The sequence below is a fragment of the Chionomys nivalis genome, chromosome 10 (assembly GCF_950005125.1).
Source record: "Chionomys nivalis chromosome 10, mChiNiv1.1, whole genome shotgun sequence".
In the NCBI taxonomy this organism is placed as follows: domain Eukaryota; kingdom Metazoa; phylum Chordata; class Mammalia; order Rodentia; family Cricetidae; genus Chionomys; species Chionomys nivalis.
The window spans coordinates 65,330,881-65,346,365 of record NC_080095.1 but is presented as its reverse complement, the minus strand read 5'-3'; the positions used below and the strand labels follow the sequence as shown (position 1 = coordinate 65,346,365).

The following is a 15,485-nucleotide window of genomic DNA, read 5'->3' as shown; positions in this document are numbered from 1 at the left end:
TTTTTTTTTTTTTTTTTTTTTTTTGGTTTTTCAAGACAGGGTTTCTCTGTGGCTTTGGAGCCTGTCCTGGAACTAGCTCTTGTAGACCAGGCTGGTCTCGAACTCACAGAGATTCACCTGCCTCTGCCTCCCAACTATCTGTAATTTTTTAATTTAAAATTTCTATAGATATCTGGTGTGGTGGTATATGTTTTTTATTTCCAGCACTTGGGAAAGCAGAATCAGGTGGATCTCTGTGAATTTAAGGCCAGCTGGTACTACAGAGTGAGTTCCAGGCCAGCCAAGTCTATATAGTGAGACACTGCCTCCTCAAAATATTATTCTATAGACAAAATATTCTGGGATTTTTAAAAATTTTATTTTAAAAGATTTATTTATTTATTATGTATACAGTGTTCTGCTGCCATGTATCCCTGAAGGCCAGAAGAGGGCACCAGATCTCATTACAGATGGTTGTGAGCCATCATGTGGTTGCTGGGAATTGAACTCAGGACCTTTGGAAGACGAGGCAATGATCTTAACCACTGAGCCATCTCTCCAGCCCCCCCCCCCAGTCTTTTATTAAAGAATAAAACTACCTTGGTATATCATCATAAAGGACTTTTGGGTCTGTGCACCTGTGCCTCGATGCTAGCGTGCTTGCTTACCGTGGGTGAAGCTCTAGGTGATGCTAGAGTGCTCGCTTACCGTGGGTGAAGCTCTAGGTGATGCTAGCGTGCTCGCTTACCGTGGGTGAAGCTCTAGGTGATGCTAGCGTGCTTGCTTACCATGGGTGAAGCGCTAGGTTCCATCCCCAACCCTGTAGCAACACAACAACAAAAAAGGAAAAACCCAAAACAAAAACATGGAATGAGACTCTACTAAGTCAGCTTCATAATAAAGAAAACTCTAAAGCAGCAAATACTCAATGGGTACGTTATTGAAAATGTAGTAGTATCAAAGTTGAACATCAACATTTTCATTTTTTTCAATATATTTTTTGATTATTTGGGAATTTCATATCATACACCCTGACCACAATCATTTATGAGTCCTCGCATGTCCACTTCCTGACTCTTGTGGCCTCCCATCCCCCCAAATAAGAAAAAGTCCATTTTGTTTTGTTCAGATACTCATTGGAACATGGTCAAATTCCCAGTGGCCAGGCCCCTGAAGAAAACTGGGTCCTTCTCCACCGGTACCCCCGCTAGAAGTCAATTGTGGAGAGCTACAATTAAGCATTCTTACCACAATTTTTAAGAATTCTCTTTGATGTCAGGTGGTGGTGGCACATGCTTTTAATCCCAGCACTCGGGAGGCAGAGGCGGATCTCTGAGTTCGAGGCCAGCCTGGTCTATAGTGCTAGTAAGAATTTTCTTTGATGACTTCTCTTTTAGACTGTTACTTTTGTGGGGAGGGGTGGGATGGAGGCGAAGATTGTCACAGAAGTCTGTGTTCCTTTCTCGACTACACATCAGCCAGAGCACGGGTCCTGGGCTTCTATGTGTTTTCTGGCAACAGCAGGGACCATGAGCATCCACATGGTCTCCAACATCAGCATGTGCCAAGGACCTCCCCTGGGTCTCTGGTAGCAGTACTGCCTGCAGATAACAACATGGCCCTCTGCCCAAGCAAGACCACGGACCGGCATGGCCTCTGAGGAGGTCCAATCCAGATGAACCATTCTTCATTTTGAGCATCCTGTCATTGTTCGGAGCCAGGGTGATTGTGTAGCTGGGCAGCTTATTCAGAGGCTTGGTCTGCACAAGCTCAGGCTGCTGTGCATCACCTTGCCGACCCTATTGTTCCCCCATCAGCTGCAGTCCTCTCTTGCATCTGTCACAGCTGTTGCACGTCTAGTTGCATTTCTCTCCACCACACATGCATTGCTCTGTTTCTCCATCTGTCCCACCTCTCCATCATGTTTGTTCATCACAGTGGCACTGGGAGCTGCAGTGTGTCACACAGTATTCTTTTTTGTCCAAACAGCTTTACATGCAAATGTTTGCTGCATTAAGTCACTGGTGCTGTTTTTATTGGGGGGGGGGGCGGGGGGGTTTCAAGACAGTGTTTCTCTATGTAGACCCAGCTATCCGGCAACTCACTCTGTAGACCAGGCTGGCCTCAAACTCATAGATCCGCCTTCCTCTGTTTCCCGTGTGCCACCAGTGCCCTGCTGGTTGCTAACACCCCATTGATACTGGGCCATCACTAGGATTCCTTTCCGGTATCCTGCTGTGGCCCAGAGTCATGGTGATACTGCGGCTCTGGTTCTGCAGGACCAGCTCTTTCATGTGCTCCGGCAGCTCATAGCGCAGATGTTGGCATGGACTGACTCAAGGAACTGGATCTGGGCTGGATGGTAGATGGGTGGGTCAGCTGGGGTGGGGCCTGGGCCTTCCTGCCTGCCTTCCTGCTGCCACAGCTGGTAACCACCTTATAATGCAAAATTGCATTCAGTTCAACTTCAAAGGTCCCCATAGTCTGTCACATTCAACAATGTTTAAAAGTCCAAAGTTAAAAGTCTCTTCTGAGATTCATGCATTCACTTAGCTGTAATCCCCTGTAACATTAAAATGTAAGGTAGACCACTTATTTCTAATAAACAAATGGCACAGGATATAGTTCCACTTCAGAAGGGATCATAGCGAGGTGACACTGGACCAAAGCAGGACTGAAAACCAGCTAGGCAAACTCTGCACCTCCGTAACTGTTGTCAAAGCACCCTTCAGGTCTCCAGCTCCTTTCAGTTTTGTTGACTGCAACACACTTCTCTCTCAGGCTGGTTCCATTCCTGGTTAGCAGGTATTCAGCACTAAGCTGATAGGCATTGGATCCCTGCCTATTGAGTTTCCTTTGCTGATGCAATAAGTCAAATCAGACCAAATTAATAAGTCCAGGTTTAATAAACAAACAAAACAGAGCACTCCTAGGTGACTCTCAGAAAGGCAGGAGAGGGATCACACTGCAGGTCTGGGGACCAGGCGTTAAACACCCTGTAGTCTCCATCAGCTCTGGAGAGGAGCTGACCCTTGTTGGGCTTTCTGAGGGGCGGGGTCTGGAAGGGGAGGCGTGGGAGTTGAGGCAGAGCTTCCATATAGATAGGCATCCCATGGTTCTGGGACCTCCAACATCTTGGTTAGGTAACACAATGGCCTTTCTAGGCCTCCATGTAGGGAAACCCCTGACAAAGCCTGGCCTCAGTGGCTTTCCTTAGTGTCAGAATTAGATTCCATAACCCCTTTCTTCTGTCCTTGACTCTAAAGCCAGAACCATGTGGCTGAAGATGACAGGTGCTGCTACTTGCTGGGGCTGGAACATGGGCCCCTTGTTCAAATATGTTTTCACCAGCTTTTTTTTTCCCTCAATGATTTCCTAGACTGCCTAAGTTTAGCCGTCCTGAAATTATCTGTAGACCCAAATTGGCCTCGAATTTAGAGATCTGCCTGCCCTGCCACTGGAGTGCTGGGATTAAGGATGTATACCACCACACCTAACCCTAAATTTTTCCGTAATTCCTTTTCACAGATTTGAAATTTAGCTGTGTGGGGTCTCATCCTGAGGTCACTGCTCCTTTTATTCCACTTAGTAACAAGCCTTTCTTAATCCATCTCCTTGAATGCAGGATTTAGTTTCACTCCGTTTCCTGGTGCCCTTTTCTCCTTGAACTGAAGGTTTTGCATTTTCCTTACTCAGCTTCCATCTTTTCATTATAGATCTTCATAAGAGTGAACACCAATAACCACATGGCAGAGTCAATATTAGGCCGTTTTGAAACTTCCTCTGCCAAAGCAATTAATCCAGAACTCTTCAATTTAGCATCAGGCATATTTCAGACAAGGGCAAACCCAGCCACATTCTTCACCAAAATATCACAAGAATAGTCTCTAGGCCACAGAGTACTATTCTCCTCCTCCGAAACCTCTCAGCAGCACGGTCTTCCATGCTCCTGCTAGTATGGACATTAAGTCTCACTTAAAGCACTCTGAATTTTCTAATCTGAAGTCCCAAAGTCCACGTTCCTCCAAACAATAGCATGGTCAGGCCTATCACAGCAATACCCCAGTCCCTGGCAACTCTTATAAAGGAAAACGTTTAACTGGGTCTGGCTTACAGTTCAGAGGTTTAGTCCTTTATTGGCATGGTGGAAAGCATGATGGCATGCAGGCAGACATGATGCTGGAGAGGTGGCTGAGAGTTCTACATCTGGATCCACAGGCGGCAGCAGGGAGCCACTTTCCTTCAGTCACAATGACATTTATGGAGTCAAAGGACGACCTGCAGGAGTCAGTTCTGTTCTGTGGGCCTCTACCTGCTGAGACTGCAATCTGTTTTTTTTTTTTTTTTTTTTTTTTTGGTTTTTCGAGACAGGGTTTCTCTGTGGTTTTGGAGCCTGTCCTGGAACTAGCTCTTGTAGACCAGGCTGGTCTCGAACTCACAGAGATCCGCCTGCCTCTGCCTCCCGAGTGCTGGGATTAAAGGCGTGCGCCACCACCGCCCGGCTGCAATCTGTTTTTAAAGTAATTTTTAAAGGTCTCTTTTACTGAATAGCCTATCTTATTTTAGCCTTTTGTTCTGAAAGACTTTTTATGTAGCCTAGGCTAGCCTGGCATTCACTATGTACCTCAGGATAGCCTGGAATTTCTGATTTTCCTGACTCCTCTCTCTTAAGTGTTGGGATCATGGATATGCATCCATGGATTGGGAGTCCACGGGTTTGTGCCTGCTAAGCAAGTACTCTATCAATCGGGCAGTGGTGGTGCACGCCTTTAATCCCAGCACTTGGGAGGCAGAGGCAGGCGGATCTCTGTGAGTTCGAGACCAGCCTGGTCTACAAGAGCTAGTTCCAGGACAGGCTCCAAAACTACAGAGAAACCCTGTCTCGAAAAACCAAAAAGAAAAAAAAAAAAAGACAAAAAAAAAAAAGACACTGTCTTAATACATAACTAGCCATAACTGACCTTAAATTTGTGGTGACCCTTTTGCTTCTGCCTATCAAAGTGCTGGGAATACAGGTACACACTATCACATTCAGAATTATATTGTATCTATTTTTCGATAATCTTGTTTTCTTTTTTATTTATTTATTTAAGATACAGTCTCATGTAGCACAGGCTGGCCTCATGCTGTCCAGTTCCAAGGCCTGCCAAAGGTACATCGTGAGACTTTGTTTCAATGAACAAAAAAAATTGAAGGTCTGTATGCAACAACCCAGGCAACAGATGCACAAGTACTATAAACTACAATATCCTTTCTCAAAACTGGTAGGGGTAGCCTGCTATAGTGGAACATGCTGGTAATCCCAGTGTTTGGGAAGCTGAGGGAAATGACTAATTCAAGGATATCCTGAGCTACATGCAGAGATCGTCTCTCAAAACAAATAAACCAGATTTGGTGCTACATACCTATAATTCCAGCATCTATGAGGCAGAGGCAGGAGGATCAGGAATTCAAGGGCACCTTCCTACATATACTGAGTGCTGGGATTATAGGTGTGTGCTACTACATCAGGCTTCCTGTCTCTTTTATATCTGCTTGACCATTAAAGACAAGTTGTGAGGCTGGAGAGATGGCTCATCTTGTAAGAGAGGACTTGGATTCGGTTCCCAGCACCACATTGTGGCTCACAACCACCTATTACTCCTATGCTCTCTGTTTCCCTGGACACCGGGCATACACATGGTACACATCCTGCAGACATTCAGACACATAAAATCAAAATACATCCTTCAAGGTAAATGGTCTAGGGCTGGAGGGGTGATTCAGAGGTTAAGAGCACTGGCTGCTCTTCCAGAGGTCTTGAGTTCAATTCCCAGCCACCATATAGTGGCTTACAACCATCTGTAATGAGATTTGGTGCCCTCTTCTGGCCACAACACTGTATACATAATAAGTAAATCTTTTACATTTACAAAACATTATCAGGTGGCGCACGCCTTTAATCCCAGCACTTGGGAGGCAGAGGCAGGCGGATCTCTGTGAGTTCGAGACCAGCCTGGTCTACAAGAGCTAGTTCCAGGACAGGCTCCAAAACCACAGAGAAACCCTGTCTCGAAAAACAAAACAAAAAAAAAATTTACCAGGACTGTCAGACAGCACAATACCCAGGTTTGGTTCCCACCACTGCAAACCCTAAGTATTGCTACATTTGATCCTCAGATGCCAGATATGGTAGATATTACCTTTCCCTACATTATGGCTCAAAAACCTGAAACTCATCCAGTGTGATGTGGCATATCTTTAATCCCTGCACCCAAGCAGAGACAAGCAGAGAGCTCTGAGTTTGAGGCCAGCTTGGTCTACACAGTAAGTTTCAGGTTGGCCAGGGTGATATAGGCAGACACTATCTCAAACAAACAATGCAAAATTAAAAATCTTGAACAGATGTAATCTGAAAAGCAACAGTTGCATTTAGAGGTCCTCACAGGGTGGTTTTGTAGTTTTGGCCTGGAACTCGCACTGATTCTCATGAATGTTGAGATTATAGGTTTGCACCAGACACCAGTCTTTTAGTAGCTTTTATATTCATTGTAGATGTCCATGTCATTTTTGTTTTTCAAAACAGGGTTTCTTTGTAGCTTTGGAGTCTGTCCTGGAACTAGCTCTGGTAGACCAGGTTGACTTCGAACTCACAGAGATCCGCCTGCCTCTGCCTCCCAAGTGCTGGGATTAAAAGTGTGCGCTACCACTGCCTGATTTTTTTTTATATCCTATTACTAAATTTGAAAAAAAGGATAGGACCTAAGAAGTCTCCTCCCCATTTACCTACCTACCTACCTACCTACCTACCTACCTACCTACCTACCTACCTACCTAACCTACCGTGTATGTAGAAGTCAGATGACACCTTTGGGAGTTGATTCTCTTACCATGTGAGTTCAGAAATCAAGTTCAGGATGTCAGATTCAGTGGCAAGACCTTTACCCATTGAGCCATTTAATTTAGGCAGCCCTAAAGTTTTTTTTTTTGTTGTTGTTGTTACTTGTTTTCCATAACTGAGGCTAGCCTCGTTCCCATGCTGGGATTAGGCATACACCATCTTACAAGAGGGAAATCTCTCATTTGTTTACCACAGCTGAGATCACTTCTTAATGAAAACCCCCTTTACAAAGATCGTATAGGGCTAGAAAGGTCCAGCAGTTTAGAGTGCTTGTTCTTGGGACCCAGCACTTACATGGCAGCTAACAACTATCTTGTAGCTCCAGTTCTACAGGACCGGTGGGGTGGTCTTCTAACCTCTGCAGGTCCCAGGCACATGACACACAGACATACATGCAAGTAAAACACCCATACACATAAAATATAAAAAATGTCTTTAAAAAAAAAACCCATAAATTAGCTCCTACAAAGGACCTGTATCAGAGAATCTCAAGCCTAAGAGGCTCTTTGTAAGCTGCTAAAAGGCACATTAAATATATAATGCTGGCCACACTGTTTTAATGATGGAAAACAACAGCTCAAAGTCAGCTTAGGACAAATGCCAACTGTTTTATTTCTCTAAAAATGTTAAAATTGCTGTAAAACTCAGTGATATCCTTTTTTTTTCTTCCATTTTGAAATGTCAAAATGTCATGTAGCCCAGGCTGGCTTGAATTCACTACATAGCTGGAAATGACCTTGAAGTGCTGATTCTGTTTCTAAAACCTCTTGAGTTCTGGGATTTCAGATATGTGTCATTAAGCTTAATTCTGAAAATGGAATTTCTAAAAAGTTATGTTATTATTATTATGTCTCTGTTACACATGTGTGCACGCATGCGTATATGCTACTTGTAAGTGTGGAGGGGTCAGAAGACAACTGTGCAGGGTCAGTTCTCCTATACCTTTAAGTGGCTAGTGGTTTTATCTGTTAAGCCATCTCTCTGGTCTGAAAACAGGATTTCTAAATGAAAGCTTATTAACTAAAATCTTGAAAAGTGCTGCAGATGTTGCCACTTTAATCTACAATCTTAATTTTCCAACTTTCAAAGTTATAAAATGGAAGTAAACACATCTCAACAGCCTTAAATATTTTCATGTATTTTATTTTTTAAAACACTTAGAATTTTGCAAGCTAGCAGTAAAATATTGCCTTCAATATTTTACTAATTAGCACCATATACCTTTTAAAGCTAACTGGAACATTGTTTCATTGTAAATGATTGTGAATAAGATGTAAATTATTCCCAACATAAGATCATTAATTAAATTAAATCGTTATTTTTTTGGCTCTAGGCACTTATGTGCACTTTAAAGATCAATTTAACTATGTTAATATATTTGCCAATCTAACAAAGTCCAAGTATCATAGTTTAAAGCAATATTTAATCTCTGAAATTATTTTTAGAAACTATATAAGGAAACTGAGAAACCAACTATAAGAAAAAAAGGTCATTCCTTTACTTTTAAAGAAATCTCTTAACTTTTGAAAGAACAAAATAACTTGGTGAAAAAGTCCTTTGGTGCAAAGATCAATTAAACATAAAATTAGTACACATTACCATTTTCATGCTTGGCTTATTAGTAACCTTACCAAAAAGCCACGGAAAGGTCTGGAACAACTCACAGGGACAGCTGGAAGGCTGGAATAAAATTGCTAAGTGCTAAGAAGATCCCAAGTCACTCGCACAGTTTAAATGGAAGCCTAGACACTTAACATCTATGTTTTAAATTTCTCATCTGAAAAAAAAAACTTTCAAAAAGGTAGAAAAAAATCTAGTTATACTCAAATTACTTCTACACATTCAAAAAAAGGCTATTTTCATTTCCTATATTCTGATAAGAGCACTAAAGTTCAGAGCCACAACCGACTGCTCACCAGCACGCCTGTCTGCATACCGGTAGAATCCAGTCCAGTTCTGCCATCTGTGGATGACTATGACAAGATACAAAAGCATGTGTTTGCCATAAATAGCTCTGGCTAATAGCAAAGTGCGCACATGGAGCAGATCAAATTCTCTATAAGGAGAACGCTCTGGACCACAGCCAAATCCCATTACTAATGTTTAAGACTGCTATACCAATTTTTTTCCAATTCAAAATGGAAAAGATATGAAGGACTCATAGCTGAAATAAACACTCCTAACATAAGGATCACTAAACCTTTGAATGACACTTTACAAATTATTTTCATTATGACCAAGTAATAAAAAAATCCTATTTCTACTTCTCAAAAAATTTATTTGTAATATAACTATAAATTAATATCCTCATTTTTCTAGAGAAATAAGATACTGGAGTATGCCAAAGTGCAAAAAAAAATCTGATCTCCATAACATAAAGAAATAAACATATTTATAAAAGTACCACTCTTTAATGATTGTATGTATATAAGTGATTTTAAGAAATTTTTGACCCAAAGAAATTCAACAATCTGGAAAAAAGAGACACGAGTGTTATATTAAAGAAAAGAAAATCTCAAATACCAATGCAGAGCTTAATCGCTGTTTACCCTAAAATTTCACATGACAATGTGAAAATTTTCCAAGGAAAACAAGGCAACGTTCTGTAATATGCCACAGTTTTTATTGCGACGTGGCCACTTTTGTGAGGGTAGGGAATTTGATCTCAAAACAATGTTCCATTTTAAGGCTCTTTTATACAGAAATTGCCATCATGACTGATACTTAAAATATCTGTAGTGTTTCAAGACTCATACGGTAAACATAAAACTCCTACATTTATTCAGTAGTGTATACTCAATGGGAGACCAAAGACATCAACACAGCTATTTCTTTGAAGAAAATATGCAGGTAAGAGGAATGAACACTGAGGTATTAGGACAAATCAATGACAGGTAATGAAACTTAATTGGCATTCTTTTTAAGGGATTAAACGTATTTTTTTTTTTTTTTTAAAAAAAAGTGCTCTTAACGCATAGTGTTAAATCTGTGCTGCCAGGTCACAGAAATAGGCTGGCTGAGGCAGGTGAGGGTACAAACGCTCCAGCCTCGGGGAACTGTAGTCAAGTGCAACTATAAATAATACTGAAGAAAGGTTCGCCATATGACCAGTGGATAATACTTTCAAGGCATTCGATTAGCTTACCCTTTGTAGTACTCTACGCTATTCACATTGACAACACAGCCATTGTAGTGCTCACTGCGAGGAAGGCATGGAACCAGTTGTTTTGGCTAAAATAAGACGGGGAAGGCATTCCTTGGGTTCTACATAAAAGTAACCATATTAAACAGCCTAATGGCAATCACTGACAGGCTTCTTAAATTCATTCATTCATTCACTGTGTTGAAAGGGCCCAGTGCAAAGGGAATAAACAAAAACCAAAACCCAATACGATTCCAGTGGACTGAGCTGGAGAAATGGAAGCCCCTTAACATCGAATGGCACTTGGCTATTGCTTTATAGTGGCTTTCCCTCAAGGGAAACCACAACACTGCCTCCCAGTTTCTCTCCCAGTGTCGAGCGGTCCTTAATATCGTCCAAGCCATTCACTTGCCACTCATGTTTAATACCTAAAAAAAGAAAAAAAGCCACATCCATTAACCTTATTTCGACTAAGAAAGAACCCCTTTTCTTCCACACAATACAGTCAATGTTTATACCTGTAAATTTCTTTTTAATGGCATCTTTAGAGCTAGCATAAATCATCTTGCTTTTTAGAGGTGCACTCTCAGGAGCCCTACAGGGGAGAGAACGTTGAATTTCAAAAGAGAAACAAAGGCAAAAACTGACTATGATAATAATAATCCTTGCATTTTTAAAAGCACGCTTTTCTTTTGTTTTTACACACCAGAATATAAATACTAGGTCTTCTTTCTTAGACTCTTTTGTTTCGTATGTGGCATCGTACAAAGCATATCGGCAATCATTCAGAGGTAGCAACTTCACAAAAGATGTGTAGGGGTCCTCTACAGTCTCACCAATATCACCCACCAAGATCTGCTTTGCTTCCTCTACAATTATCTGTCTTTTGTCATCGCTCAGGCAGAAGAGAACCGCTTTCTTTCTCTTTTTGATCTCCTCTTGTGTAGAAGACTTTCTTACTTTCATATCATTAAAGACTTTGATGACTTCGTCATTCACTGTGACTCCAGATGCCTGAAAATAAACCAACGACGGGATTTTAGAACGAGCTCTTGGGTTTTAACCAGAATTATTGTTTGACTAACAGGGCTTGGCATGACTATAAAAAACTGCACCAAACAACGTAAGCAATCCTCTTAGCTCTGTCCCGTTTCCGCATCAGAAGAAGACAGAGCTGAAATTCCTAACTCATACTGCCCATTCATCCTTCTTTAAGGAGCACGAAGAAAAAGGCAAACGGAAGGTGGGAAGGGACAAATACGAGTTGACCCATGCCTGAAATGTTTCCTATTTCACTGGGTGATGTCAGAGTTTCAGGAGCAGCCGCAAAAATACCTTCTGTATTGTGTCAACTCTGCGGGCCTTCAAAAAAAAAAAAAAAAAAAACACTTCGGGATTTGCAGTTAATGCTTCTACTATTTTTTTTTTCTTTAAAGTCATCTTAGCCACTGCTGCTTCCTCATAAGGAAAGAGATTCAAGCGTAAACTCCAGCCGCCCGCGGCTACGGCAAAACGCCCCACCGCCCATTGGCAGCCGCTGGCGGAGTAACGGGTCCGGCGAGAGTGCGGCTTACCCGGCTTTGCCACCTGCTCCGTCTCCACACAACGGCTCCCCGGCCGGCCTCCGCGACCCTCGCCCCGGGGCTCCCGGCCGCCCCGACGGCGCGCGCCCGAGACCCATCAGGCGGCACGCGGGCTGCGGCCGGGGGACCCCCTCCTCGCGCCCGGCCAGACCCGGCCCTCCCGCCCGCCCTAGGAGTCCGAGCGGCCGCGGGCCCGGAACCGCCTGCCCGCTCGCCCGCCACAGGCCCTCGAGCCGCGGGGACCAGAGCGCGGGAGCGCCCACCGCCCAGGCCCCGGGCAGGGTAAGATGGCGGCCGCGCGGGGGTCCCGCCGCGCCCAGCCTCCCCCGCCCACCTTACCATAGTGCCCGCGGCTGAGGCTGCGGCGGCGGCTCGGGCTCCGGCTAGGTGGCACTGGGACGAGAGGAAGGAGGGGCGGGCGGCGGGCAGCCGAGAGTGCGGGGCACGCCGGGAGCAGCGGGCTCGGGGGCCGCAGGGCGGGCGCGGCGGTCACGTGCTCCGGCCCCGCCCCCGCCCCCCGCGCGCCCGCCCGTGTCCTCCGCCTGACCCCGGAGCGCCAAGGCCGCCAGCCGGAAAGCGCGGTGGCGGCGGGAACCCGCGCGCGCGGGCTGAGACGGTCGCAGTGGCCAGCCTGGGCCGTGGCCGGGTCCAGGAGGCTCCCGCTCGAGCGGTTCGCGGACTCGGGGCGCCGCTCCGGGGTTGGGGCGTGAGGAAGCGGGGTGCGGTGGTCGGGTAGAGCGCTTTGCTTCCTCCACCTGCGTTTTCCATGGGAGGGGACGGGATTGTAATTTCGGGTCCTTTTTGGAAGATCCCCAGTTTGGTGTGACGCGTTTAAAGCTTTCTTTTCTTCGGGTCTTTGATTTGAGACAGGACCTCATTTGTAGCCTTGGCCGGTCCTGAATTACGGCGGTAGCAGCAGACGACCTTGAACTGCTCGCCACGCCTCCATCCCGCTAGAGCTGGGACGGGTGCACACCACCAGCCCTCCTCGCACTGAAATGAGAATAAACACTATAAATAATTACTTCTACCTAGCAAAGTAGTTACTGAACTACCAAGCAAAGGGGGAACGATAAGCAGGAATGTTGGTTCACACCTGTAATCCCGTGAGAAAAGGGACAGGCATAGAGACACCAAGACCGCATTTTCCGGATGCCCTGGAGATGCCTTGGACAGCATCATAATCAGAGTAAAACCAGAAGCTTCTAGGGTGATATTTCTCTTCCCCTGTAAATGGAGTCTATGGAAGGGTCTAGAAAAATACCTGTTTTACAGCTGTGAAAGCAGAAAGGCCTTAAGTGTCTGATTTGGAATTGTGTTGAAATCCGTGTGTGTGTAAGACCCTGCCGGAGGCATTTCTGCTCCACCACGTGGGTCCTGGGAGTTGAACTCAGTGGCCAGGCTTGGTAGTTCCCTACCCCCATATCAGGCAGCTCACCATCACCCGTGACTCCAGCTCCAGGGACTCTGACTCCCTCTTCTGGCCTCTGCAAGAACCTGTACATGTGTGCATACCTACACACACATGCGCACACACATAGAAATAAATATTTAAAAAATACTTTTTAATTTTTATTTTTACTTGTGTGCATGTCTGTATGTGAAGTCCTGCCATGTGTGTGCAGGGGCCTTTTGGGGCCAGAAGAAGTGTGATCCCTGGAACTAGAGTTGCAGACAGTTATGAGCTGCCTGGTGTACATGCTTGGAACCAGACTTGGGTCCTCTCCCTAGAGCAGAAAGTACTCTCAAATGCTGAATGCTCTTTCCAGCCCATCCTTTTATTTTTTAAACCATATATATTTCTTTAATTTTTTTTAATTTTTTTTTTTTTGTTTTTTGTTTTTTGTTTTTTGAGACAGGGTTTCCCTGTGGTTTTGGAGCCTGTCCTGGAACTAGCTCTTGTAGACCAGGCTGGTCTCGAACTCACAGAGATCCGCCTGCCTCTGCCTCCCAAGTGCTGGAATTAAAGGCATGCGCCACCACCGCCTGGCATTTCTTTAATTTTTTATATTTGTTTGTTTTAAGACAGGGTTTTTTCTGTGTAGCTCTGCCTAGCTTGGAACTCACTCTGTAGAGCAGGCTGACCTAGAACTCACGGAGATCGGCCACCCGTTGTGAGATAATTGTACAGTGTGAAGGTGTGTCTCTGCTTAAACCACCTCCTGATTTGTTTAATAAAGAAGCCGAATGGCCAATAGCGGGGGCAGGCATGATAGGCGGGACTTCCTGGGAGTGAGAGGAACTTGGGAAGAATCTGAGGTGCACAGGATCAAGCCAGTGAGACTCAGAGACAGTGTGACATACAGAATGGAGAAGAGGTAACGAGCCACGTGGCAGAACATAGATCGTTATAAATGGGATAATTTAAGTTATCAGAGCTAGTTGGGAACAAGCCTTAGCTAAGGTCAAGCGTTCATAATAAGAAGTCTCCATGTCATTATTTGGGGCTGGTTGTTCAAAGAAAGTCCAACTATTGCCAGCACCGCCCAGGTCTTTTTATATAACACACGGGAGCAGGTGCTAGAAAATGAAGACTCATGACAACACCCTTTTGTGGTTCTTCTTAAGAAATAGTGCTTGCTTTCAGGAATTGTATAACGAAGTCCCATGTGTGACAGCTGGCATCAAATCAGCAAAGAGCAGAAATTCTTTCCTCACCTAGAAAAGACGCCGACAGCCTATTCTGGCAAAGTCTGCATTGCCATCCCAATGCAGCTTCTTCTTTTAAAATATATTACTTTTTAAAAATAATTTATTTATTTTTAATTTTATGTGCATTGCTGCTTTGCCTACGTGTCTGTGTCAGATCTTGGAGTTACAGACAACTGTGAGCTGGCATATGGGTGCTGGGAGCTGAACTCAGGTCCTCTGGAAGAGCTGTCTGTGCTCTTAACTGCTGAGCCATCTCTCCAGCCCCCCAAAACATATTAATTTTTTGAGACAGGATCTCACTATATATGTACTGACTGACCTGAATTTGCCCTGTAGACCAGGCTAACCTACAGAGATCTGCCTGCCTCTGCTTCCTGAGTGCTGGGATTAAAGGTGGGCGTTAATAAATCTGTCCTGTTTTTACCAATTGTTAGCCTATTACGTGATGAGTTTTTTTTATGACACTTGATACATCTCATACATTGTTATCATTCCCCTCTGCCTTTTTTATCTTTGCTGTCTTCTTTCCTCTCCCCATTACCACTCTTTCCCCCTCTTCTCTTTTAAGATGACATCCTTCCTTCTAATAGTGCCCCCCCCCTTTTGATTTTTTGAGACAGGGTTTCTCTGTGTAGCAGTCCTGGCTGTCCTGAAACTCACTCTGGCCTTGAACTCACAGAGAGCCTCTTGCCTCTGCCTCCCAGATTTACAATGAGTGCCAACACACCTGAGTGGGTCTCTGGTTTTCAGCCCTTCCTCCCCTCTCCCCTTTTGTCCTATCCTGGAAGGCTTAAATAGCTCTGGACAGACCAGGGCTGCTGCTGCAGAAGCTGGGGTTCCAAAGACATCAGTGACCCTCCTACTGTAACATTAATCATATGCCAACCTGTTCCCTTCTTCTCAGATGTTCCTGTCTCTCTTTCTCTACTATTCTAATCTCCCTGACTTCATCTTTGACTCCACATATCTTTTACATTACACTAACTTGTTACAGATTCTGCTGCCCTGCTGATTGTAAGCTGCTTACGGATTTTAATCCTTCTCTTATCTTTGACTTTCTGGAGCCTGGCACATAGTAAATGCCCAGGAGATGCTAATGGGCTGGAGAGATGGCTCAGCCGTTACAGGCTAGGCTCACAACCAAAATATAATAAATTTAAACTATTTCAGTGCTATAAAGAGGGAAGCTGGGTACTCAGGAGGTAGAGGCAGGCAGATCTCTGCGAGTTCGAGGCCAACCTGGTCTTTA

The 15,485-nt window shown here is 44.4% G+C and overlaps 1 protein-coding gene across 1 annotated transcript; it reads right to left on the bottom strand.

Moving 5' to 3' along the window:
* Window positions 1-7,989: 7,989 nt before the first annotated feature.
* On the bottom strand, window positions 7,990-12,075 carry Cfl2 (cofilin 2). The gene is made up of 4 exons (XM_057783381.1): window positions 11,924-12,075; window positions 10,708-11,015; window positions 10,520-10,596; window positions 7,990-10,429 (listed from the first exon to the last, which is right to left on the bottom strand). Exons 1-4 carry the CDS (start codon window positions 11,924-11,926, stop codon window positions 10,317-10,319), a joined length of 501 nt encoding a protein of 166 aa, XP_057639364.1. The 5' UTR covers window positions 11,927-12,075; the 3' UTR covers window positions 7,990-10,316.
* Window positions 12,076-15,485: the final 3,410 nt, after the last annotated feature.

What these genes read in the sequence shown, in the direction of transcription:
- Cfl2 (XM_057783381.1), bottom strand. An exon ending in GACCTAGTATTTATATTCTG is followed by an intron (nt 10,597 to 10,707) that starts GTGTGTAAAAAC and finishes TCTCCCCTGTAG; the next exon opens with GGCTCCTGAGAGTGCACCTC. An exon ending in CATTAAAAAGAAATTTACAG is followed by an intron (nt 10,430 to 10,519) that starts GTATAAACATTG and finishes TTCTTTTTTTAG; the next exon opens with GTATTAAACATGAGTGGCAA.